The following is a 27115-nucleotide window of genomic DNA, read 5'->3' as shown; positions in this document are numbered from 1 at the left end:
ACACGGTGCTTCATCTATCTGTTATGTACACATATATCCACAGCTAAGCATTACGTACAGTTACTGTTATGTGTATGTGTATTTGGTATATCCACTTCTGTTTCACCACAGGGAAGATAATTTTCTGGTGGTGTTTAAAAGCATGCTTCCCATACAAACAGGTTTCTTCACTTGGTCCAGAGATATATATCATCAGTAGGTGTGAAAAGGTTGGAATGTTTAGTGCAACGAGGATATCACTGTTCTTGTGTACTTTTTCTAACTGTAATTGCTTTTTTGCATGAAAACAAGAAGGCTGGAGTCTATGAAATTACTTGTAGGTCAGACTTAACTCTCCTCATTAGCTTTCTCTGATGAATGCAAGAGTTGCAGATGTTGTAATATATTGACAACAGAATGCTCTTATTGCAGCAAATTATCTACCCCTAATTGTATGTTTTCTTCTACCTTGGTCAACTACATTCTTGTGATATTTTCCCCACCCTGATGTGGGTTTTTTTAAAAATGGAGACTCTACCAAATAAATGTTAATTACAATATTACAATAAAATTATATTTTATTGGCTGAATCTCTCTACCCCTCCTCAATAGTTTTGCATCATGTTGTACAAATATTACTAAAACAGCAACACCTGAGAGAGCCATAAATACCTGCTTGCATAGGTCATTTTTTTGTTGTTGCTTTTAGTAATCAGAGAGTTATTCAGTTTTCTTACTCTTCCATATCTCCTTCATTCTCTGAATTATATTTTTACATTATAAATGCCTTCAAAATGAAGATTTAAGAAAAAGTGCATACATGTTTATCTCTAAAATACCAAATACATGGGCATTGCTCTATTATAATTATTGTTGTTGTTGTTATTACTGTTAATAATAATAATGCAATTCTGAAAATTAGTTCATGTGTTCTCACACATGCATACAGCCAGTGCTTTTTTTGTATAAGAAAAAGGTGCCGGAACTCACACATGTCATACAACCCGCCTTGCCTATCCTACAAGGTTCCATCCAAAAAAGGTGCCGGAACTCCGTTCTGAGCGTTCTATGACAAAAAAAGCCCTGCATACAGCCATACACATTGACACACTCATATCACTCTACTGTTTTTAAAAGAGGCACATCTGGTGGTACTAAAAATAGTGGCTTGTCAGCATCTTGGTAATTTTAGGCTCAATGAGAAGCCATCCCCATGGTAACCATACAGTTGTTGAATCATTTATTATTTGCAGGAGAAAACCATAATAGTACTGACAATTTTCAACTCCAGAGCATCTTAAGAGTACATCATTTTCCTGTATGCTCTGCTTCAAATCATTAATATTTATCAAAAGGCCCCAGCTCTTAAGCTGCTTTCAATTTGATGTGTAGAACCGGCATGGCATTTTAATGCAGGGGATGGGAGGGATTTGAAAGTATATTTGTAGCACACACATTGCAAGAATTGCTGTTTTTTGTTCTAAAAAGACACTACATTGCAAAAAGTCTGCTGTAGAGCTGAATGATTTCAATTAGTCCTTCCCACAAAGCCAGATTGCTCTCTATTCCATTGATGGATTTCTATATAATTCAACTAAATTCTTCCAAATATAAATTAAAACAAGGGTGGGCAAATTGCAGTCCCCAACAGGCACATTTTAGTCTCTCCGAATCAACAAAAATTTAATAGACAATAGCCTAAAACTGTCAAATTGAGTGTCCACCACTTTTTAATAGAAAACCAAGAAGAAAATAAAATATATAGTAAGTTTCTAAGAGGCTGAAAACAGTAGAAAAGTTAAAACCCTTTTAAATAGCTCCCAATGGGGAAAAATCTATTGTGTACTCTTTGACGTTATCCATTGATGTCTCCAAGATCCAAGGCTATAGGTGTCACTAGCCACATTCCATCTTTGGAGACCAAAAAAGTTAGTATGGAGGTATGAATAGAAAAAAATTGCTGAAGTAATTCATACTTGTACTGAAAAGTCCGATTAAAAACACAGTTTTTAAAATAAAGTACAGGTAGTCCTCGAGTTATGATTGTAATTGAGACTTATAATTATAGTTATAAGTCATAATGGTCATAAAGTGGGTTGCTAGGTGACCGACCTGGTTTTATGAACTTTTTCATGGTCGTTAACTGAACCTCTGGCCTGAATTTTGCCAAAAACTGGAAGTAAATATCAGTTTCTGGCAAAATTGTTATAAACTGTGATCATGGGACCACAGGGTGCTGCAAATAGCTGTAAATGTAGGCCAATTGCCAAGTGCCCAAAATGTGGTCATGTGACCAAGGGGGGTGTTGATGTCAGAACTTCAAAACTAGGTCATAAATCCCTTTGGGGAGAGGGGTCTGTTGTGACTTAAAACTGTTATTAAGTGATTAAGTCATAAATTGAGGCCTACCTATAAAGGCCCAGTTTTACTTCAAAGGCAGGATGCCTGGGATTGGTTTTGGAATTCACATCATTTCTGAAAAAGTTGTTGTGTGAACGGTACACCTGCTGGTGTTGCATCTCAAAAGCATCTCAACAGTTGGTCCACTCTGAAGCTCCTTGCTATTGCTGCCACCTAGTGGTTCTGGAGAAGATTATTAGGCAGTTATTGGTATATATAGTATATATTGGTTGATTGTATTACTGTTTTTTAAAAACTGCCATGCATGTAATGCTTTCTAAACAGTCACTCTGTGAGGGCCATGTTTTTTTATTTCTGTTGGATGGGACAACCTAATCACTGTTCTCCCCAAAGATTGTAAATAATTTGTCACCAGTAATACCCTAGACTGACTATGCAATTACAGTCCAATTACACTGACTCTAAAATGCAAAGCTCAAATATCTGCCCTTATCTTTAAACTGGGTTTGTCTCTGTCCTGGTAACATTTTTCCTAAAGAACAATTCTGGAATGCTAAAAAGTCCACAAGCATTTTCTCTGGGCTTCTTAAAGGCATCACCCATCTCTGTTAATGACATTTCATGTTCTCAAGAGAGAGAATTGGAAACGTGATCATTCCATTACACAGTCTGAATTCTGTGGAAGAAGGAAATTAGCTTTTCCATTACTCACCTGCTTAGGATATTAATTTACTAATTTTAAATGTATTATTAGCTTTCAAAAGTAAAAAGTTAAAATACAAAATTACAACAAAAAGGGGAAAAATAAGGAAGGGGACAGCAGGGAAAATTTTAAAAGTGATATATATGAACCACCCCAATTTCTTGCACAGTGTTCATATTCATTTGTTAGGGTTAGAGAGAGATTGTCTTTTGTTACAGAGTAATTTTCCACTTGGTGATTACCAGTATTTCCAGACAAGGCTATTTATTTTAGTCAAGTCCAGAAAGTCCAAGAGAGGACTCTTCAGTCTGCTGCTTTCACGCTCTTTAAATACAGTAAATTAATTCCCATCAGCACATATATCCAAACATTAGGCTGAGGAAATGACAATGTCCCTTCTTTTGTGGCCAGTATGGAAATACAGCTTAATAAAACCGCCTTTAGACTGGGTAAGTGTTGAGGATTGGTTGATAAAGCTAGCCTACAAACAGAGCCAAAGAAATTGGAACAAAGCAGCAGGGGGATTAGATCTAGGCTGAATGCTAAGAACGCCATCTTCTGGGTTGCCTGAATCTTCCGAATACAAATCTGTTTATACGATCACTATTGAGTGTTTCCTGCAACAGGGCAACTACCGGTAACTAAGAAAAAAAACAAAACAGTACTGATGTTCAGAGAATTTCACCCAGTCCTTCCCTCCTTGTGTTAACTCACATCAAGGCACCTCCTCCACAAATAAGAATGCCTCTGGTAATCTTTTTCCAAATAACATATTTTATTAAACAACATAAGTTTACATGGTTCTCCTAATGTTGAGGCGTTTTGTGTGTGTCTTTTTTCAGAGATGCTAAATGTATTTATGTATGTAGTGCATGTATAGATGTATGTAGTACAATTTCCATACATAGAGCATGCGTTCTTATGATTCTAAGCAAGAGGAACTGAAGATCTGAATTCAGCTGCGGGGAAAGAAGCACAGGCAGAAACAATTGGCTGTTATTGAGAATCTGGTCTAGAGGTTATCAAAGAAAGACTGAGATCGGATGAGGGACAGGTTAGAAATTAGATTTTGAGCTCCCTCTTCTGGAATGGGCTAGGATTAATGTCCATTATCCCAGCAGTGAGGAAGAATCCATGTCATCCTATTTGCTCATATGGAAAATTGATGTTGTGACCTATTTTTTATGAAAAAAGTTTCCTCTCTAGCTTAACCATGATCAGAAAATTTTAAATGTTCCTAAAGCTGATGCAATAAAAGATCTTGTGAAACACAGTAAATCAGCTGGACTGGTGAAAATGGAAAAGGTGTAGATCTGGGTTCTACTGAGGACCACAGATACACCAGCAGCAATGCATGAGGGGTTGTGATTGTACTCCAATTGTGCATCCATGGGGTTCCTTCTGGTGGCTTCCTGTCCAAGTACTAACTAGCCTTAACCATGTTTTACTTTCTGAGATCAGCCAAAGTCAGTTTGATGATGCCACCTAGATAATAAGGATTTACAGTTAAGAAAATAAGAGAAGTGTCTTATAGAAAATTGAAGGGTTTCTTTATTCCCTTTTGGCCTTTTGGTTGTTTAGCTGAATAAAGCATTTTTAAAAACGGGTTATAATTTTGAATCGTTAGCTGAAGGATAGGATTGATGACATGTTGTGAGGGAGAAAAGGTATGCAGTTCTCAGCTTTTCTTAAAACAGGCACCGCTTAGGTTTTTGGGGAGGGGAAAAAAACCTAACTTGAAAGACCAACTTCATTTACAGAATTAAAGAATTCAGTAAGCTGATTTAAAACAGTTTAATATTTGTGGAAGGCAAAACTGTAATGTGACTCAAAGAGCATAACATTCATTCAGCAGGTTTGAACAGAATCCAGCAAGAACAATTCCAATCTATTTTTACAACAGTGACATAGCCCCTGTATGTTTTTGATACAAAAACTGTATGTTTTTGATAATTCATCAGGGATACCAGCAGAAAAATTGATGTAAAAGATTAAAATGAGAATTTCTATATCTCAGCCCATTACACTGTAGTGATCTCTACATTTTACTGCACACATTTTAATTCCTTCCTCCACAGGAACGTCAATGGTGAGGGGGAAAAAACCTCCTAGCTGTCCATGTTTAATTTGATAGTAGTATTTATGAGTTATATATTGGCTTCTGGAAAGAGTAGAATTAATAACCTCTCCTCTGTTGGATTATCTGACTAGAGGAACTTAAATATACAGTAATGTGCAATATACAAATTTTTAGAGCATTACTTTATATATATTTATATATATGCTATATTTTACAAAATGATACACCATTCTCTCCCTTCCCCACACTGCATTTTACACTGACCAGTAAACCTGTCTAGAACCTGAAAAATATTGTTAAACAAATATACATGAATCAATGTGTTTACACACTCAAGTAGACATACATCCACACACACACACATATATATACACACACACATACAAATGCAACATACACACAGAAACAACTTCCCCCCCAATGGCATAAATCTGAAGGTCTTCAGACCTTTTTGTTTATTTAAAAATGTGCATGAAACTAGAAAAGTTGGTTAGTCACGATGTGTTGTATCAACAAATATTAGGAGTACCTTAACCTTGGTAGGATACTTTTAGTGATCACAGATAAATGTAATTTTTAGATATAGGAAAAGATAGCTACAAATATTCTTCCCTCGTGAATTTGGCAGCTGTGATTTCAGGTAGTGCTTTTATGTGGTCCCCAAGGCTTTCAGTGGCAAGGATAGAATGAGAGACGGAGAAAGGCTATTCCTGGGATGACATGTATGCACATTCGGTTATTTTAAAAATCCACACAATCTCCAGACAGCAGCAGATATCCAAGATGGTGGAGATTCTGTCTTGGAAGATTGCAGCCATGTAGAATTTGGAGCTTGCTCAGCGGGATTTCCATTTTGTTCAGTGAAGTTGTATAGGATGTGAACTGGAGCTATAACAAATGCAAAAGAATTGGATCACTTCATTTGTAAGGTTACATAAAGGTAATCCTCGACTTACAACAATTCTTTAGCAACTGGTCATAGTTACAACAGCACTGAAAAAAGTAACCTATGAGTGGTTCTCAAACGAATGACTGTTGCAGCATCCTCACAGTCACATAATCAAAATAATCAAGTACTTGGCAACCAGCATATATTTATGATGGTTGCAGTGTCCCAGAGTCACGTGGTCTCCATTTGCGACTTTCCAAGCTCAGTCCTAAAAAGCATAGTCAATAGGGGAAGCCAGATTCACTTAACAACTGCATGCTTCACTTAACAACTGTGGCAAAAAGTGATAAAATTGGGCACGATTCACTTAAAAATAGCCTTGCTTAGCAACAGAAATTCTGATCCCAATTGTTGTTGTAAGTTGAGGACCACCTGTAATTTGACTTATTTATAACCTGTCAGCTCATGACCACCCTGGATTCTTTCTCCTTGTGCAAGTACAGGTAGTCCTTGACTTATGACCACAATTGAGCCCAACATTTTTGTTGCTAAGTGAGACATTTCTGAAATGAATTTTCCCCCATTTTATGACTTTTCTCGCCACAGTTGTTAAGTGAATCACTGCAGTTGTTATGTTAGTAACACAGTTGTTAAGTAAATCTGGCTTCCCCATAGATTTTGCTTGTCAGAAGGTCACAAAAGGGGATCATACGATCCCATGAACTGAAGAACTGAACATTTTGGTGGAAAAGGCTCCATTTTGGACTACTTCTTCCTTACATCTCTATATCTGTATGCCTCCATCTGTTTTGGTCTGGACAGGAAGCTATTACTGAGCTAAATGATATACCAAAACATGGATACAAACAGTGGATTAAGGAGTTTCTCCTTGGCCACAATTAACAATGGTCTCAGCTCACTGCACTAGTCTTAAATGGTCATAATTGGATGTCGTCTGAACAAGGTTAGTTTTACCCGCTCAGGCTCCTGATGGTTGGATGAAGATTGTGGTTTCCAGAGTCACCTTGAATCCTAAGAAGTGGCATATAAATTAAATAAATAAATGCAGCCCAGGTGAGGCTCACTGGAAAATGTCATCAGTGGTGGATATAATCAGAGCCGAGTCTTTTTGCGTATCTCCCACTTTTTCTTGTCTATTTGTAATTTCCAGGATCAGAAGGAACATATCTGTGGGGCCAATTGTCCTACCTGTGGGCTTCCCAAAGACATCTGGTTGACTAGAACAGGAACTCAGATGCTGAATTTTGACATATGTGGGACCTTACTGTTGTGATTCAGGGTCAGCCTGTGGGTTCGGCAGTTGGGTCAGAGGAGGAGGAGGGGGGTGTTGGAGAGCTTGCTGAGGATAGTATTGAGGCTCCACAGAGCCCTCAGCCAAGCCCCTCTCATCTGGTTACTACGCAGACCCAGCTGTGTGAGCCTGACAGCGTGGATGAAGATGACCCACAGTTGACCCTGTTCAAGGACGCCCGACGCAGGAGGCAGTCAAGCAGGAGTAAACAGAGGAAGGCAATGGGGCACCTCGGAAGGAGGCAGAGAGAAGCCACGCCCTGAACTGTTTAAAAGGGGAATGTGTGGGAGGGTTGGTTTGCTGAAGGCAACCGTTTGAATAGCTCCTGTTTCATGGTTCGTGTTTTGTTTTGCTCTGTTTGCTTTTGTGTCCATAAATTTGGCAGGCTTAGTTCCAGCCTTTTGCCTTCTTGTAAAGGGATTGTCCCTGCCTTTTCTGCAGGGCTGGTAGTAGGCTGGTACAGAACACATATGCCCACTGAAGACTAAACTACAGCCAGTGTTAAAGATATTACAACATCTGCTTCTGTCAAATAAAATCAACAGTTAGGATCCTAAACACAATTATTTGAAAGTGCAGACAGGAATACTATCTGCCCTTAGCCAGGACAATTAAACATGGAACCTTTGTGTTAAGAAAGAGAACAAACCTCTGCAAATGTAGGGGATTTTTTTTTAGCTGGAAGGCCTTCATTGAAACCTTTATATGATGGCAGTCCCCAAGGATTATTTTGGAACCTCATAATCTGAAGATGCATGTGGATGCAATTATTACCCATTTGCTATATCTCAACATCCAAGAAGGACAGCATGGAGCAGGCAGTCCTTGGCCAATAAACCAAAATGACATTGGTAAGTGGGGTGGGAAATAAAGAAGGACAATTTGGGGAATTTATTTATTTTATTTTATTTGTTTATTTTATCTCAAGGAATCTGGAGAATGGTAGGGATTAGATGGGAGAGAGGTGAGAATCTACATCCAGAAAAGTTATTAGGAAGTTTCAGAAAAAAATTGGCAGAAAAAAAATAGTACGGAGACTTACCTTTTTCAGTAAATTTAACTGCTTGGGCCTTTAAAGAGGAATCCATTCTTTGGGCAGTTAGCTGGCCGACCCATGTGACTGTAGAGATCCATTCTCTGCTGCATGCTATAAAGTCAAAATTGAACTATGATTACAAAAGGAACAATCAAATGTCCGTACAATATACAATTATAAGAGTAAAAAAACACTGACAGGTGTGTGTGTGTGTGTGTGTGTGTGTGTGTGTGTGTTGCAATTGAAGCAATTGTCTGTTGAATGCAGAGAATTGTCTGATAAACATATTTCCAATTCCAGAGAAGCTACCTGCTAGCGACAAATTGGTCATTGCTATGCTATTGCTTTTTGTATCATGTGCATTTGATTAAACGTTCGATAGGCATGCAATGCTCAAGACATACCAGTTAGAGGGCCACATTTTCACACAATGCTGGGCAACTGAGGTCAGGTTTTATAAGATACTTGGAGATCTTATAGAGATCTTATAGATATTGTACCCCATACATAACAATAGAGAAGAAGTTTGTTCTTCTCTATTCACCCCTTTTTTCACCTTATCTGTTCATTGTCACCAGGTCAAACTCAGACTCCATCACCAATGATTCTGGGTTAGGACTTCGGCTTGGATGAACTTATATCATCCTTTTCTTCATTGTTATGCAATTCTTCAGCCCTCAAATTTCCTGGCTTTTTGTGGATTTCTTTTTCCTACAATCTGCTCTGTTCTCTGGAATGTATTCCCTCCATCCCCATCATGCTCCCTCAAAATCCTGGATGATTCTTCAGCACAGACAAATTATTGGCTGGAGGAAATGGATACCTTGCAGTGACAAACAGCTAGTCCTGATGCAAGTTCCCATCTAATGGAAAATGGCAACCATCAGCCTATATTAGGTCTTTTCTCCAAAAATCCATTTACTGAACGTGGACAGTAAGCCCTAATGTGTTGTGTGAAGCCAGGCATAGTGGTTTAGAAACTTGCAATTATTGCATCTGACCTCACTGTCCCAAATGTACTTTTTCACGAGGCAACTGGACTTTCTTCCTCCTCTTTGAAGACATTTCGCTTCTCATCCAAGAAGCTTGGCTGGAAGTTGTAACTATGACCAGTTGCTAAAGAGCTGAAGAAGCTTCTTGGATGAGAAGCGAAATGTCTTCAAAGAGAAAGAAGAAAGTCCAGTTGTCTCGTGAAAAAGCACCTTTGGAACTACCATGATCTGGATGACTGAGAACCTCCATAGACATCTGACCTAGGCAACAAACTAAGCTGCTGTAATATATCATTTCTGCCTAACTAGAATCATTTACTGAATTTATACCATGTTAAACTATGGTTTGTTTCAAATACTGCTACTGAATAATCCTATGATTGGATTGGTACACAGATTAGCTAAAATAAATATTATGCTATTTCAGTTCAACAGTAATTTGCAAATCCAGCTGATCTTCTTTCCTTTGATTTCATGCTAATTTATTGTTCTGAATCACAGAATAACTTCACTGAGAAAGCTTTCTACTTTGTACACAGGCCATGATCCTCTGCTTCCTTTCCCCCTCTGCACTCCATGAAAATCTGCATCTGTGAGTTTGTCCTTTAGGAATGATACCCAAAACAGCCCTGAAAGAGCTGCAGATAAAGGGCAAAAATCAGACCTTGCAAAAAAAAGAAAGAGAAAAGTAGCCAATTAGGGTCCTTTGCATGGTAATGTTTTGAGAAGGCTTCTTTACCAAGTAGGAAAACATAAAAGAATGATTCTATCCACCAGTTGTCTGAACCTAACTGTATTTTGATACATACACTGGCAACAGGCAAATTATTGCAAGGCATCCATATTAGCGATTAGCACCAGCTTCTTGTCCTATTCATCACCTGCAATTCATACAAGGAGTTCTTGTTTTGCCTTGCCTTGATGGGGATTACCTAGGGTAATAGGTGGTGTAGTTCATGAAGAGCTGAGTGCCGGCTGGATAATATGCTGTGGATGGCTGGAGGGTACGTGGATTGAGGAATAGGGATGGCTGGTAGAGGGCTGCTTCCGTTGGAATTATTGCAGTGGGTGTTTGAAAAGAATATGAAGGTGGAGAAATACCTAAGAAGGGGACAAGACACAGGGAACCATCAGTCACAATATCTCCTGCAAACAGATGATAGCGCACTAGTTAAAATTTAGGCCAGCATTCTTGAACATCACCTGCAATTCATGAGATCAATTTATATGGATTTTTCTTCAATTCCAGCAGAAATATACATCTATTTTCTCTTGTACTTACATTTTTAAGGAAAGCTTGATTAGGTGAGACATGCTGAATGTGTCTTTTTCCTTTTTGAAAAATTACTGAATCACACTAAACTCGTTAGATAAAGAGTTAATTAAAGAGTTAATGATTAAAAATGGAGTCTTATTCTAGACATTGCAAGTGGCATGCTTCACTTTTTTCTGTTAAATTCTCTATGCATTTGCATTCATGAAGATATCTGATTTTGTGTGATCTTAAATTATATTATAGGTGAAATATAACACACTTGAATAAAATGCAGGTTGTAGGCAGTGGTGGGATTCAGCCAGTTCGCACCAGTTTGGCAGAACCGGTAGCTAATTTTTTGTTGTCCAGGCCAAGAATGGACTTCCGGAAGCAGCATCCACACAGAGAACCAGTTGTATTTGAATCCCACCACTGGTTGTAGGTTAGAATATCAGTGTGCTTTCAGAAGTATGTGAATTCTATAAGATTTGTTCAAAAGTATACAGTATTTAATCTAACATTTCAACAGTAGTCAGTTGAATGTTTTAGGAAGTTCAGAAGCAGAACTTGTTAACAACATCACTTTACTGTTCTTTATTGGTCCCTATCCAGGAGAAAATCAGCTCCAAAGTTAGGTGGTGCATATAACTTTCAAGGACTGTAGCTATTGACAAATTTATTTTCCATAAATCTGTCCTATTTTTTAAAGCCATTGAAAGGTCAGATTACATGTTAATTAATGACACACTGCAAAACTCTTAATTTTTCAGGGGAGAGACAAACTAGACTTGGGAAAAAGTACACTACAATGCTTCTGAAAAAATAACCATATAAGACCCACTGCTGCCAATCAGAGATCTTTTACAGTTAACCATTGTGGAAAGCAATTCTTTATAAGGAGCAGAATAATTAGGAAGGACAAACTAGCCCTTTTTGGTTGTTATTTTTCTGATCTGGTTCAAGATCCTCAGGTTCACCTTTTTTAAAACAGTGTAGCTGTATTCTGTTGTTCAGTTCTGTGGGATCTTTGTTCCCATCATTTTAAGGAGCTAAATTATGCTATTTATAACCAACAGTGAACTTAAGTAGCTAAGCTGAAAATAGTTTTATTCTAAAAAATTGTTTACACCTGCCCAGTGCAAATTAGGCACCCAGGAATGGGGGGAAAGTGTGTATGTCAGCAGAAAAGCAAGAGTAAGGAAGACAATTCCTTTGTGAATCACAGTAGTCCACAACCCAAAGGAGAACGACCATCAAAGTCTGCAACTGATTCCAAGGGGAAAGTTTGCACTCTAGATCCCCATATGCTGAACCTTTCCAAGAGAAGGGCATAAGAGTCAAGAGAAGAAGCTCCAACACCTACCAGCGTACAGCACAGAATAGCACCAAGACCCAAGCAAGACTTACATGGTAACTTACATGGTGGTGGGGATAAGCCATTTCGATTTAAAGTGCCCCCCATTAATACAAAGTTCATCTCCTCAGCAGAACATTGAAAGACTTCCACATATCTGTCCTTCATGGTTTTTTTGTGGCACTTCTGAGCTGCTAAGAAGGCTCGATCTGAAGACTTCATTTGGATGAAGGCATCTCCCGAGGGTCGACCCTAAGGAAAAAAGAATGAAGAACTGGAGCACCACAGCAAAGTCACTTGCTCAGTATATAAGCATAACTTTGCCTTTTAAAAGAGACAGCTTAAGTTGGAAGACTGGTTTTTTTTGTCCACTCTAAATTGCTGCATGTGCAGTACTGAGTTCCTAAACTGTATGAATTTTTCAAAGGATCGGGGTCATCATAGCTTTTTTTAAAAAATGCAATGTTTTTTAAAGCAAGATATTGCTTTAAGTGTAAGGGATGTGGTGGTTCAGTGGGTTAGGAAGCTGAGCTTGTCGATCAGAAGGTCGGCAGTTTGGCGGGTTGAATCCCGAATGCCGCGTAACAGAGTGAGCGCCTGTCACTCGTCCCAGCTTCTGCCAACCTAGCAGTTCGAAAGCACGTAAAAATGCAAGTAGAAAAATAGGGACCACTACGGTGGGAAGGTAACAGCGTTCCGTGTGCCTTTGGTGTCTAGTCATGCCGGCCACATGACCACGGAGACGTCCTCGGACAAGCAATGGCTCTTCGGCTTTGAAACGGAGATGAGCACCGGCCCCTAGAGTTGGAAACGACTAGCAGGCATGTGCGGGGGAACCTTTACCTTTACCTTATTGCTTTAAGTATAAACTAAATATTTCTCCATTTGTATAACGGTACATGGGAAAAACCTTGAGAGGCAGGGCAAAGAAGCTGCCCAGGGAACAGAGAGGACATATAGCCTGCAGCTGTATAATGGATGGAGAAACAGGCTCAGAAGGGATCCTCCGGTAAAGAAGATGGCAGGAGATTTGAATTTCCGGATTTGCAACAATCTGTTAATGTAGCTTTACAATAAAGTACAATTCATTTATCTGGTTGCATATCCTATCTGGTATATCCAGTAAGGCTGACAGTGTGCTATAATGCAGTTGTTCGATAGAACCCAGTTTTTGGAGGTGAATTTTCCAATCCACTTATTTTTGTGAAAAACTTGAATCAGGGAATTACCATAACTATCTAAGCTGAAGTGTAGCATGAAAATGTCATTTCTAGGCTAAATAATAGAAGTTTCTAACTCACTCTATAATGCTATTTATTGCTAAAGAAAATGTTGGGCCAACAGACAGACTCTACTCATAGTATTCATTGAGATGCAGTGTTAAGCAATGATTTAATGTAGTATCAACAGGCCTTCTCATCCTCTTGCAGCATAACTACAAAGAAATAAAAAAAGGTCTACTCCAACGATTAACTATTGCTTTGCCTTATTATGTGCGTGATAGTAATGATAAAAATAATATTTTAAATAAGTGTTGGTGAGACAAATGATTTTCATGGTGTAGTTTATGAAGCTGAATTATTTGTCTAAGCTGGACTGCAGTTTGTTTGAGACACAAAACCAAACTGCAGCTACTTTAAAAGAGGCCCAAAACATCATGGTATTTCTTTGTCTTTATTATGGTAGAGCTGGGAAGGAAGAGGAGGAGGAGTCTTGCCCATGTTGGGTTAAACCAGTGTTTCAACAACTTTAGCCTATGTGAACGTCAACTCCCAGAATTCCCCAGCCAGCATGCTAGCTAAGGGATCCTAGGAGCTGAAGTCCACACATCTTAAAGTTGCCAAGGTTGAGAAATCATGTATAGCCACCCAGATTGGTTAGGAAGCATCCATCCTACTTTCATTTCATTAATATCATTCACTTCATAAATAATCTTATTATGCCATCTCCTTTAGAGATGGGTCTCTTCTGAGCCTCTTTCTCCATCCATTATACAGCTGCAGGCTATATGTCCTTTCTGTTCCCTGGGCAGCTGCCTCTCAAGTCTTTCCTCTCAAGGTCTTTCCCAGGTACCATTATACAAAGGGAGAAATATTTAATTTATACTTAAGGCAATGTAGGATAATGGGCTTTGTTTGTCTTCATGGACTTAAGAGAATGCAATTGGCCCAAAATTATCCAGTAAACTTCTGGGACTGAGGGTGGAGTAGAACCTGGGTTATGCTGCTTCTAGCCCAATACTTTGACACGGCTACACCATACCAGCTTTCAGGTTAGTAAGTAAGTATGTATGTACATAAAGAAGGAAGGAATAGATAAAAAGACAGCATTTTGGCCTGAAAAATTGTGATGTGATCATTCCACATAATACATGCTGCTGTCACCATAAAGTAACATTCTACTAACAGCACATTGAAGATTTTTTGGCATACTGAGCCATCCACTTGGTATGAAGTAGAGCTCCAAAAGACAGTTTATTCCAGACAATAAAAAAGGACAGTGACATAGCAATATATTGCTGCACACAGTCTTGTTTGGGAAAGGTGCAAGTAAAGGTGTAACAGGAAAGCCAGAAAGGTATTTTAATAGCTAAGATAAATACAGCACCAGTCTCTTCTCTGATGGTTTTCATTATTCTAGTTTCCCAATTGCTAGCAAGTATAAATGCAACCGAATAGTTCGGTTAAGCTGTCTGAGGCTATAATTTGCTAAATTTCTTGTAGCAGACAGCTTATTTTGTTTATTTCTGCTTGAAAACGAGAGTACTTAAAAAGCTGTTTCCAGAGTAATGGGAATGAGCATGACTATTTGTTCTGGGTAAGGGTGGGTAAGGAAAACTATAGGATTAAAAAGCTTCCCACTAGGCTCCTTAAAATTTTATCAATGAGCCAGTTTTTATTGAAGAGATGAAAACAGATGAGAAAATCAAAAGAGTAAGTTAAATTTAAAAGAAATGAAATTCAAATGGAATATTAAGAGAGATTTCTTGATGGTACAAGCTGTTTCACAGTGGCAATGCCTGCCCAGAATTTCAGTGAATTTCCCCATACTGAAAACCTTCAAAGGGTGGCTGACTGGATAATTATTGGAGTGAGTTTAATGGATCCCTACACTGAGGACTAAATTACCTTGCAATTCATCCATTTACAACTGCATGAAATAAACCATTATTACCGTCTATACATTACATGGATACGTATGCTCAGACATCATGCTATTCTTGTTCAAAGTTGGCAATATTATATAGAGCAGAGAAAAGAATAAGAAATAGTGAGTAAAAAATGAAAGAAAATCAAATCTATCTAAATATAAGTTTTTCACACCGCTCATAGCTTTCCATACTTTTTAAAGTATGCTAACTATCTTTGTTTCCACTACATCCATGTGCTACTTGAAACCTTGACTTTTATTTTTTTTAAACTTTTCATAGCTCTGTTTCAGAGGTTGTTATCCATTTCAACCCATGAATGGTCTTCTCCTTCCTTCCTTTCATATTTTCTTTTCATACCATTGTCTTGCAGTTCAGTTCTCTTTCGTTTTCTCTGTATGGCCAAATCCCCTCGACATATTTCTTTCCTGCATATTGATCATTCTGTCAATATTCACTTGACATCTGCTCATACTTGATCCTCCATCCATCCATCCCTTGTTTTACCAAGCACACTTAAGTACTAATTTCTACTATATTCAACTTTATATTTCTTAACCTACTGTATAATATTTTTGTTTGGAAACAAATCAGCAGTATGGATTTATCTTCTAAGATAATGTTTGCTGTACTAAAGTGTTTAAATAGACAATGTCTTTCTAGAATATGTTTGCATCAAGAGATAATTGGGACAATTTTGCTTTGCCAAATAGGGGCCCAAAAATATCTTTGATAATTTTTAGGTAGCTGAAATAGCTCTTTTTACATTTGAGATGCACCCATCAATCCCAAAATTCTATCACATGACTGCATTGACAAATGCTAAATTTCCTCCCTATGACATTTAGGGGTTTTGGTAGAAAAGCCTAGTTTACTGTCACACATCAGGGCAGAGGTACCATCTGGACCATCAATAAAATATGTTATCTTCATTCAGTGCCACTGAAGTCATGAACTTTTTTGTACTCCTCCACATATTTCTCCTAAGCTGAAGTTAGGACGAATCTTTAACTGTTAGGCTAGGCTCTATACAAGATGAAGAAGTATTCTTCTCTGTTTCATATTTGTTTTTCTTCAATGCTGGCTTTCAATTATTTTGTAACATTATGGACATGACTATGATGTTTGATTTTTGTGAAGTCCTATGGTGCTAAAGGTAACATGCGTGCTAGTCGTTTCCGACTCTAGAGGCCGGTGCTCATCTCCGTTTCAAAGCCGAAAAGCCAGCGTTTGTCCGAGGACGTCTCTGTGGTCATGTGGCCGGCATGACTAGACGCCAAAGGCGCACGGAGCGCTGTTACCTTCCCACCGTAGTGGTCCCTATTTTTCTACTTGCATTTTTACGTGCTTTCGAACTGCTAGGTTGGCAGAAGCTGGGGCGAGTAACAGGCGTTCACTCTGCTACGCGGCACTCGGGATTCGACCTGCCAAACTGCCGACCTTCTGATCGACAAGCTCAGCGTCCTAACCCACTGAGTCACCGCATCCCTTTGGTCATAGATTTCCTGAAAGGACAATTTCCCATAGAGGCAAATACTGAAAGTTCCAGTGCTGTGCAAAAACTAAAGTGTTCCGTATTGGCATTTATGCCTCATTATTGTTGCTGGACCTTTTAGGAAGTCAGTCTTATGTTTTAGGCCAAACAACTATAAAGCCTTCACTCCATGCAAAAGTTACTCTTGCTTCCATACTTGATTTCTGAGCCTTTGAGAAATGTATCCTTTTAATCAGGTGTGGCCTTACCGTTGGGCAAAATGAACACTCAAAGTCCCATTCCTTGTTTCAAGAGCAACACTTCATTGCGAGTACATTCTTGTCAATATTCTTCACTAACCTGGTGATTTAATACCATGTGAACCCCATGAGTTCTGATATCTCCAGAAAACTCTCCCAGGAATCCCAGAATGTCCTCTATAGTGGCAGCATATGGAAGACCACGCAGACGAACACAGTCCCTGACAGTGGTGGGAGGCACAAACTGCTGAGGTAGCACAGGAAGAATAGGAGGAGTTGGGAGAGGAATGAGAGGAGCAGAGGAATACCTGTTCAGGACCTGCGAGCAAAAACAATAAACATGTTTAGAAACAGGAAGCATACCAAATGATAGTGTAAGATCTAAAGTCAGCTGAATGAATTTGAAAATAAAGACTCCCGACGAAGTGAGAGAGAGCAAGAGAGAAAATCCTGGTCACCCCATGTATATGATCTGGCTTTTCTTGTTTTGAAAGCTAACCCTTGGCACTATGGCCTTCACCACTCCAAAAACTACTAAGTGTAGTCCCTTGTGACTAAAAGACCATACATTCCTTATCAACACTGGCAGGTAGCAAATGTCTCTAAAATTTGGGCTACATTTTTCATGCTTTTCCCAAAAATGCTAGAGATTAGATATGAGGTCTTTATATGTAGGTATGTCTCTATTTCAACTATGGCTGCTTCCCAATTAACTGGCTAAGATTGTTTTTTTTAAAAGTAAATTACATTGTCTAAGGTCTCATCTACACCTTCCTGCCCTAACACTGAGATGGTCTGCTAATCATTTGTCAAGGACACATCATCACAGCAGTCTCTCTACCTCAGTGCCTGCCACCAAGGGAGGGATGAAAGCCATCTAGTAGGAAACTTTCTTCAATCACAAAACACAACTCAACTTTCTGTGTGAACGTTCTGCTGAATCAGGACTGAGTCACAGCAATACTATTCCTCGCATCTGGCCAGTGGGCCTGCCTTGCACCATTGCAGGCTTATAATTAGTTTCTTTAATTTTGGAGGCCGTAACCTAAAAAAACATTTCCCTAGTTCAGATTATCTTCATCCAAAATGTGAAACTAAATGCCTTTTAGAAGTGCAGTAACCACCGACTGATATAAAAGGCATACTGTATCCAGTATCAAAGATAATATATAGTTTCATTACTGTATTTATCTTCCATGAATTTGTTTAATCTTCCATTAAAGACATTCACATTGGTGACTGCTTTATTTTGCAGTTGTGAATTCCATAATTATCTTGAATTAGCATTTCATACCATAATATTAGTGAATACTGATTCTCACCTGCTGTACCTCAGCAGCTGTGCTCCTGAAAAGTTCTATGTACCTTTTCCCCAACAAGTCCTTATGCTTTTTTAGTGCGTTTTGTGCATATTCCTCACAAGCAAACAACACAAATGCATCTCCCGTCGGCCTATTGTCAGGGTAAGTCACAAAAAGGATTCCTTCTTTTCCACCTGTCACAGGACAGTGTTGACCAAAAAACGCTAACACTTCTTCTGATGTGACATTGAATGGGAGACCCCGCATACGAACAATCACTTGGTTTTCTTTAGATAGGAACTGGGCTACTTCATTGGATGTGCCTTAAAGAACAATAAGAAACAACGTTTAGAAAGCTAGGTAACCATCCATGACCCAGAATTATTAAAAAAGGAAGTAGATCTAATGCAGCATTTTTAACCCTTAGCAATAAATGTGTGAACCTCAATTCCCAGAATTTCCCAGCCAGCGTGTTTAAGAAACACTGGTTTAGTGGTATAGCAATTTATGCATAGGGTGGCAACCTTCTTAGGTAATAAGCACAATGTGCATTTTTTTAGTGGCATGGGAATGATACACACATACACATACACAGTGGTATTATCTAGATTGCCGAGGTCTCTCTTCATTGTCTAATTTTTTTATATTCTTTATATCCTTCACAGATTTCATTTTACAGAGGGGAAAATACCTGCATATGTGTATTTCCACATTTATTATTAGACAAGAAGTTGTGCCTAAGACAATCTTCCTCAATCTGATGTTCTCCACATACACAGGCACTAAGATTCAGGAATTCCAAGATATATTAGGCAGGTTGCACTGATTTCTTTGCTTGCAGAAAACAGAATTCTTCACTGTAAACCACACTATTGTACAGAAACTCTATTCAAATGGCTCCTGGACTAGAAACTAAAAATTAAACTACTATAGGACTTTCAGATTCCACACCCTAGTAGAGCAGGTTCTGTATCTTCTAACTATGTGGTAAGTCCTAATGTTACCACCCAGTTAACATTGTAACTCTTGTCCACAAACAATATGGACCATATTTTGTAAACTAGTGGTTTTAGTACTGTATGTTGCATGATCCCAGCAGTTGATTTAGGCAAGAAATCATGACTTACCATACTTGAATCAGGCTGGTTCTCTTAAACATTGAAAAGGCTTCAAGAAAGTGCCTTCACATTACCATCACAACTTGGAAGCACCCTCTGTGTGGTTTAGTTAAACATTGCAATTGGGAATATCTGTGGATAATCGGACCGTCATTGTTTCTTGCCCTGTACCTCTAATCTTGTATCACATACTTTGTGTGTGTGTGTGTGTGTGTGTGTGTGTGTGAGTGAGTGAGTGTGTGCACCTTCAAGTCAGTGTTGGCTATTGGCAATGGCTTGCCAAATCTTCTTGGCAAGATTTCAGAAATGGCTTGTCACTGCTGTCTTCCTTGGACTAAGAGAGAGCTACTGCCACAAAATCACCTACCTGCCTTTGTGCCTAAGACAGAACTAGAATTCACATGGCACCAAACTGGCTCTCAACCTGCATTATGCTAGATAATAAATTAAGATTTTCCCATTTTTTAAAGTTGTACTGCTGAATTAATAAAAATTAACTTTTTTTGGATCAATGGCCAATGCAAAATATTTTCCTTCTCCAATCTGCAAAGAAATTGTAACTATCCAATTCTTGCCCTAAAATCATCTGAAAACCTTAATGGCCAACGCAGTTATGTAGCCAGAGATTTAAAGATCCTGGCCAATTTAATCAATTTCTTTAACTTAACAGAAAAGAAGGGTTTTCTATTTAGGACTTGCTTTCCCCAACCTGGGTATTTTGAACATGGCTACTGCTGAAAATTCTGTCAGTTGAAGACCACCCATATGGAGAGGACGCAATCACAGAAAGCTGATTTAAAATGTTAATTTACATTACAGGAAAAGAAAGTTTACCTCCAGCAATTTTGAGGAAGTCCTCACCTGTTGCTTTGTACACCTGGAGATAAGAAAAGAAAAATATAATTAAACTCAGACAAACCTTCCACTATTTCACTCAAGTATACCATTCAGAACTTAACCAACGCACCTCTATATAACGGTTCCCCATGTGATGCTTGTGTCTTTGTAGTGCTAATTCTCTGTGTTCTTCACTTACAAACCTTACAAGTGCTTCTCCATTTCTTCTGCCCTGGGCATTGAGACAAAGCGCAGCCCCTCCTCTGAAGAGAGAGATAGAAAAGGTTACAAAAAAAGGAACTTAAGTAGATGTTCCTTTTCATAAAAGCTATATTTACGTGGAAAGGGGGGAAAAAGTGACTCTGGTCATTTTTTTATGTATTCAGATCTTCCTTTAAAAAATAACAATTCAATTAATTCTACAATGTAAATGATAGTAAAAAGTTCACTTCCAAAATTCATTTGGGGTTACGTGTATTGAAAAGATTTTGAAAATAACTATGAGCAATACTTTATTTTGTTAAAAGATGTGTGGAAAAAATCACACGACCACGGACTTCTGATATTTAGTGCCATCACCTGGATCTACAATCCCAGTGTGGTAGTCCCGATCAAAAGGCAATTGGACTGTTTTTCCTTGGGGAAGAAGAAGAAGACATTTCGCTTCTCATCCAAGAAGCTTCATCAATTATGACTGCATGGTGGGATGGGATGGGAAGGATAGGTACTGATGGGATGGTGAGGCAGGGAATGGAATAATTGTATTTCTTTGCAGTTATAGGCTCAGTATGGTAGTTAGGCCGTTACTCTGGACTGTTCTATGACTTAAACCAGACATGTCAAACACAAGGCCCAGGGGCCAGATCCGGCCCACGAAGTGGTTTCATGCAGCCCGCGAAGCCATCCTGGAAACAGTGAGGTAATGGCCCCCACTGCCTTGGCCCTGGCCCAGAGACCCTCCTTCTGCCACAGACCCTCAGATCTGTCCCACTCCTGCCCAGCCCCCCATAGACACCCTTGATGCGAACGATGTAGAGCTGGCCATGCCCACCCAGTAGGCCATACGCACTCTAGCCACGCCCACCCAGTAGGCCACACCCACCCTGGCCATACCCACCTGGCCCCCTGAGGGCAACAGCAATGCTGATGCGGCCCTCAATGAAATTGAGTTTGACACCCCTGACTTAAACAGTAAAACAGATAGCTTAATTTTTTTCTTAAACAGTGGATGCTTTTTGAATAAATTCTGGATTCTCAAGGAGAGTGTTAAAAAAAAGAAATCACTTCTCACTCTCCAATCTTTAATTAATTAAAGAAAGTGAAGTTGAAACCCCCACCTCCAGTTATGGAAATCCCAAAAAATTATATTAACCCTAAAAGTTATATTAATTCCTTAAAGATCCTAAATTTGGTCTTTATTCTTGAATTGCTTGCAACTTTAAAAGCCTTTTCTTATGACTTAAACCATTAGAGAAATACAGAGTTTCAGCATTTAAAACTTTCTGCAGAAGTTCTGAAAACATCTGCTGAAGCATAACAAGCTACACTGATACTTTAATAAGAATGTATATAAAAAGAAAAGGAGTCAAGAAGCAGCTTTTAAGTGATGTGTACTGTATTGTTTTGCCTTCTTTTTTACTTTTTGAGTTTTTCCTTTATTAAAAAAGGAATTATCTGCTTTATAAAAGTGGGATATAAATAAAACCATAACAGAAAAAAGCAGCACAAACATATGAATAGCAAAATTACTTCTTAAGATTAAGAAGGAACCAGAATGGTGCATTGGCTAACTCTGCCCACAGTCTGGAGTTCAATCCTGACGAGCTCAAGGTTGACTCAGCCTTCCATCCTTCCTAGGTCAGTTAAATGAGGACCCAGATTGTTGGGGGCAATATGCTGGCTCTGTAAACTGCTTAGAGAGGGCTGTAAAGCACTATGAAGCGGTATATAAGTCTAAGTGCTATTGCTATTCTGCTGTAAGATTTGGAGCAGAATGGACCTTCTTTTAGAGCAGGAGGCTGTTGTTCATATACATTTCTTATAAACGTTGTGCCTTCCAATCAGTGTTGACTCTTGGCAACTTTAATGCTATTTGTAAAAAGAAATTTGCTTCAGGCCATTTTATCAAACAGAAAAACCATTTCAAACATGGTTTTGCTACATAATGTTCATTTACGTGATTTTTAATCTTGCCACCAGATGACTTTATACACCACTCAAAGAAGCCAGGATAATCCTTGATGGAGTGCAAAGGTCTGGACAAATCTAACATGGCATTCTTCTTTTTTCGTGTCTCCCATTTAATGTAATAGGAGATCAATTGTCATTCTTCCAAGTTTAGGGGTAGGGAGATTGTGCTACAAACCTTCGCATTCCTCATCATTGTCTAGGTATCTGGAAGACCATAAATTGCCACCTTGAACAGGAATTGGGAAAATATACTGATACAAACACATTCCTCCATACTGTTGTCTGAATACGTTGCCTTTCTCTGAAGCCTGGGGAGAAAAACCTTTGGCTGGCTACCAAGTTCAGCCAATATGTGGACCTCTGGGGATAATGGAACATATCCAAACATAACAAGTATATCATGCAGACGGGACTTACTTGGCAATATTTATTCCTTTGAAGAACCTGGCAATGTCCTGGTCTGATGACTGCCAAGGTAAGCCTCTGGCTCGGATCACGGTATTATCATCCACAAGTTCCATCTTGCTACTGTAGATCAAATATAAGGATAACTTTATTAATATATTTAATATTCTCATCATCACAAACCACAACCAGAACATTAAGGCTTTTCCATATCTGTAAATTTACATCAGAACATTTTTCAGATAATTAAGTGGAGACTTTAAAATTCACCACCATTTTTTGAAATTAGAGATTCGTCCTCTAGTATGATGTAATTTGCTTCTGTTGTTCTTTTATATATATTAGAAAAAAATAAAAAGGAGTAACACAGAAAGCTAAAACTTTAATAAGTAAAGAAAATAGGGGGGAAAAAGATAAAGGTATAAATAGTAGCTTCCAATATTCTTCACAGCACTTATAAGTACTGTACAATTATATTTTAATCTCTCCTTCCAAAGTTCCATGATGACTTCCTAATTCATGTCTGTTGTTCTGGCTAATTTTAACTTTCACCTGTACGAATAAATATAGTCATTTACAATGCAGTGATTAAACTATTGGGGCTGTACCCTTAAGATGTTCCTACCGTGTGCTGTGGCCAAATGAGACCTTACATAAAAAAATTCTGTCCAGGACTTCTGGTTTGCCAAGCCAGCCGACATGGACGTTTGGAGGACGGCTCTCGTCTTCCATGTCCAGTTTTTGCATTGCTGGGGGGGGGGTCCTAAAAGGGCCGAAGAGCCGCCTTGGAGGTGCGACCAGATAGAAGGGGCTTTTGCAGAAACGCGGGGGAGCCACAACCCCCCCATTAATGCCTGCATTCCCTTCGTACCAGTGGACGAAAGACTGGCCATAGCAATATGGCCAGTTACTAGGCTGCAGACAGCCGAAGTCAAACTTACCATCAGGCAACATTAAAGCAGTGTGGGAGTTGGGGGTAAGATTCCTCTCTTATACCTTAATCTTCTTCTTTTCACCTAAATAAGCTGCTAAGTACCTTCCCCCCTGTGGGAATTCAACCCTCCCTTCAAATAAGCTGCGAGTAAGCTCAGGAGTGTTTTTTTAAAAAAATGTTGAAAAAAGAAACGGACTAAAAGAAAAGAACTTTCAAAGTACTTGGGGGACACCCAGTACTTTAGCCGCCCAGTGGCTAAACCTGAAATTGCAATCTGACTTTCTCTTTTTAAAAAAATCAAGAAAATATTTAAGAAAAAAAAAAGATAAGATTAACCTTGAACACCAGATGTGAAACTCCACCATGGAAGAGTTTCAAAACCAAATCTATGCTATGTGCGAAATGTCTTACCAAACCTATTAGTTCCTTTCTACAGCTGGTGATGAAATAAGAGCCTTTGGAAAAGAATTGGAAAGCATCTCGAAGAAACAAACTCAAATTGTGTCTACAACTAATATTTTATCGGGACAGAACCTAACAGAAGAAATTGAACAATCAAATACATTGGCAGAAGAATTAAATATTCAACAAATACAGACTTTTGAAGATCATAATGGGAAACAGATAGAAAAAAAATTATTCAGTCCAGGACAATTGTATCAAGAGGTGAAAATAATGAGAAGATTTGGTGCTGTTAACAGACTCCTCAATTCTTCAAAAATGGAGACTGGAGGGCTACTTCAATATGATATAACAACACAAGAATGCTTTGATGACCCTGAGGCAAAGAAGCGAAAAATGACATGGCAAAGGAAGAAAGCAAGAATAAGATTGAAGAAATAGGGACATTCTTAAGAGGCCTGAAATAGATAATACCAAAATAGACAAGATTGTACTTGGATTACGAGAGATTGTTTTGATGAGTAGATAAAAATGCTATTTAAAAAAACACATATGTATGAATACTAACATTGAAATATTGAGCTTTTTAAATGACATGGTTTAAGATGTATATATGTTAAGAATGATAGAATGTAACTAATATACTTGGATGTAGTGACATGAAAGGATGTATTAAATGTTGAAACGGAAGAAATTTTGGTTAATTTTTAATATGTGGAAACTATAAGTGAGAAATAAGAATATTATATTGCCCTCCTCCTCTTTCTCCTCCTTGCAATTGGTATCCTAATGACTACCATTTTAATATTGTACTACTAACATTGATATGGAAATGAGATAAATAAGAAGTGTATTTACCTTACTAGGTATTGGAGAAAATTGTGTAAAGGGAAAGGAGGTTATTTAGCAATATGAAGATGAGAAATTTTAAACGTTTAATTTTAATATCAATGTAAAATTAAAGCTGGAAAAATATAAAAGGTGTTTGAGGTTTTAAAGATGGAATGTTAAAATATAAAATATACTAAAATATTGACAAATATAAGAAAACTATTGAATGACTGATGGATAGCAATGAGAAGTATGTTAATTTAGATAAGAGATAATTTGTATTAAAGGAAACAAGGGAGAGGAAGTATTGGTTACAACAATTTGGAGATTTGTAATAATATGTATTTGTCTGAAATGGAATTATTGTAACCCAGACACCACATTGCCTTTTAAAGATACTATTGTAATATTGGAAAACTAATTAAAAAAAAAAAAGAAAATTCTATCCAGACCTGATGCTTCAGCAGCTGACTTGCCAAAGGTTGAGTATGTAACGCCCACCACCACCACTCTCATAGGATAATTTACAACTACTTTGCCGTCCTAATTTTCTATCCCAGAAAGCAATTTGTAATACCTTTCCTTCCTATGAACAGTTCTTATTGGATATATGCATTTATGCACATATATGTATATATTTGTGTCTACACACATACAAAATATATAATGTTAAAATGTTTACATAAAACATCAAAATAAACTATTCAGGGTCATCTTATCAGTCAAATGGGCAGCATATTAATTTAATAAAAATGCATGTACACACACACACACACACACACACAGAGAGAGAGAGAGAGAGAGAGAGAGAGAGAGAGATCAGCTTTAAAAATTAAAACATTCCATTCTTGCACCTTCCTTTCTTTTCCAAGATTTGGCTAAATAATGTGTGCTGCAGCTAATGTTGGAGAAACCTCCCAAAGGCATTATGATTATAACATATGTTTGATGGGTACCACCACCAGTTCAACATTCTGTAGATTTTTAAGAATACAATGATTTTTCTTTTATAATCAACCCATTTTACTTCTCTTTTTAGCAAATCCATTGATGTACTACCTCAACATTTTTCTTGTCACAAGGAAAAAAAGATCGCACCTCAGGTGCCTTTGCAGTACTAATTTATTGGAAAGGAAGGAAGGCTGTCCAGCATGTCATATTCAGTGATATTCCAGTGGACTCAATATAAATAGCGTGGGCACTTCGTGGAAAGGAAAGTAGTATTGACATTTTAAAAAATCTGCTGGGCTATGAACTGAGGATGTTTTATATATTGAGCAAATGCTTTAACCAGGTGTTTCACAACCTCAGCAATTTGCAGATATGTGCACTTCAACACCCAGAATTTTCGAAGTTGAAATTCATACATCTTCAGGTGACTGAGAATGAGAAACACTTCTCTGACTACTAAAATACTGGAACACGATTGGTAAGAATAGCTGAAGCTGAGATTAGAGCAGGGCTTTTCAACCTTTTCACCCATTGTACCACTTTTAGGATATGGCAACATCTGAGTACCACCAGTTGCCTAGCAAGGTGTCAAAATCTTGATGACAAAAAAAAAAGGAAAAAAGTGATGAAGTACAGGTAGTCCTTGACTTACAACAGTTCGCTTAGTGACTGTTTGAAGTTACAATGGCACTGAAAAAAGTGCCCCCCAAGCCACAGCCGAGCAAGACTCCTGCCTGCCCGCCCGGCGGCACTCTTCCTCCTGTCCGAGGTTTTCATTTTTGTGAACATTTCTGTTGAGGATTGGCAGCGGGGGTGGGGTGGGGTGTTTGGTTTTTATTCCCTCCCCAACTGCTGGGTTGTTGCAGCAGGTTTTGGTCACTTCACATGACCCTGGGACACTGTGACCGTCATAAATATGAATCAGTTGCCAAGCATCTGAATGTAAATCACAAGACCCTGGAGATGCTGCAACATTCCAGCTGATCGGCGCTTCTTCTGGGCTCAGAAGCACCAGGATCAGCAACGAGCTCCAGCTGGAGACTGGCGCTGTTCCTGGTGCTTCCATTGAGCCCTGACAGCCCCGAAGAAGCGCTGATCCTGGCGCTTTCGCTGAGTCCTGACAGCCCTGCAGCTCCAGCCATCTCTCGCTCAGGCTTGTGCGGTGCTGCCACTGGTTCAGCCCATACCCCTCCCCCACTACCACTTTTCTAGGATGGTCGTGTACCACCTGCCAGGTGCCAATGTACCACAGGTGGTACCCGTACCACTGGTTGAAAAGTCCTGGATTAGAGAGCTGCAACAC

At 38.6% G+C, this 27115-nt stretch overlaps 1 protein-coding gene across 2 annotated transcripts in view; it reads right to left on the bottom strand.

Annotated features, from left to right (window-relative positions):
* Positions 1-3855: 3855 nt before the first annotated feature.
* Positions 3856-27115, bottom strand: part of ESRP1 (epithelial splicing regulatory protein 1) — a 43512-nt gene continuing 20252 nt past the window's right edge. Inside the window, exons 7-15 of one of the 2 annotated variants that reach the window (XM_083360796.1) lie at positions 22707-22817; positions 20230-20362; positions 20097-20139; positions 18166-18467; positions 16944-17162; positions 12015-12213; positions 10285-10453; positions 8367-8471; positions 3856-6011 (exon numbers count right to left, since the gene is read on the bottom strand). In XM_083360796.1, the coding sequence (XP_083216922.1) occupies positions 8381-8471; positions 10285-10453; positions 12015-12213; positions 16944-17162; positions 18166-18467; positions 20097-20139; positions 20230-20362; positions 22707-22817 (1267 nt within the window). In that variant the 3' untranslated portion in view covers positions 3856-6011; positions 8367-8380. The remainder of the gene's footprint in view (positions 6012-8366; positions 8472-10284; positions 10454-12014; positions 12214-16943; positions 17163-18165; positions 18468-20096; positions 20140-20229; positions 20363-22706; positions 22818-27115) is intronic. The other variant, XM_083360797.1, reaches the window with a different exon arrangement.

Source organism: Vipera ursinii (genome assembly GCF_947247035.1).
Source record: "Vipera ursinii genome assembly, chromosome: 3".
NCBI classification, from domain to species: domain Eukaryota; kingdom Metazoa; phylum Chordata; class Lepidosauria; order Squamata; family Viperidae; genus Vipera; species Vipera ursinii.
The sequence above is the reverse complement of the archived record's forward strand: the minus strand, read 5'-3'. Positions and strand labels throughout refer to the sequence as shown.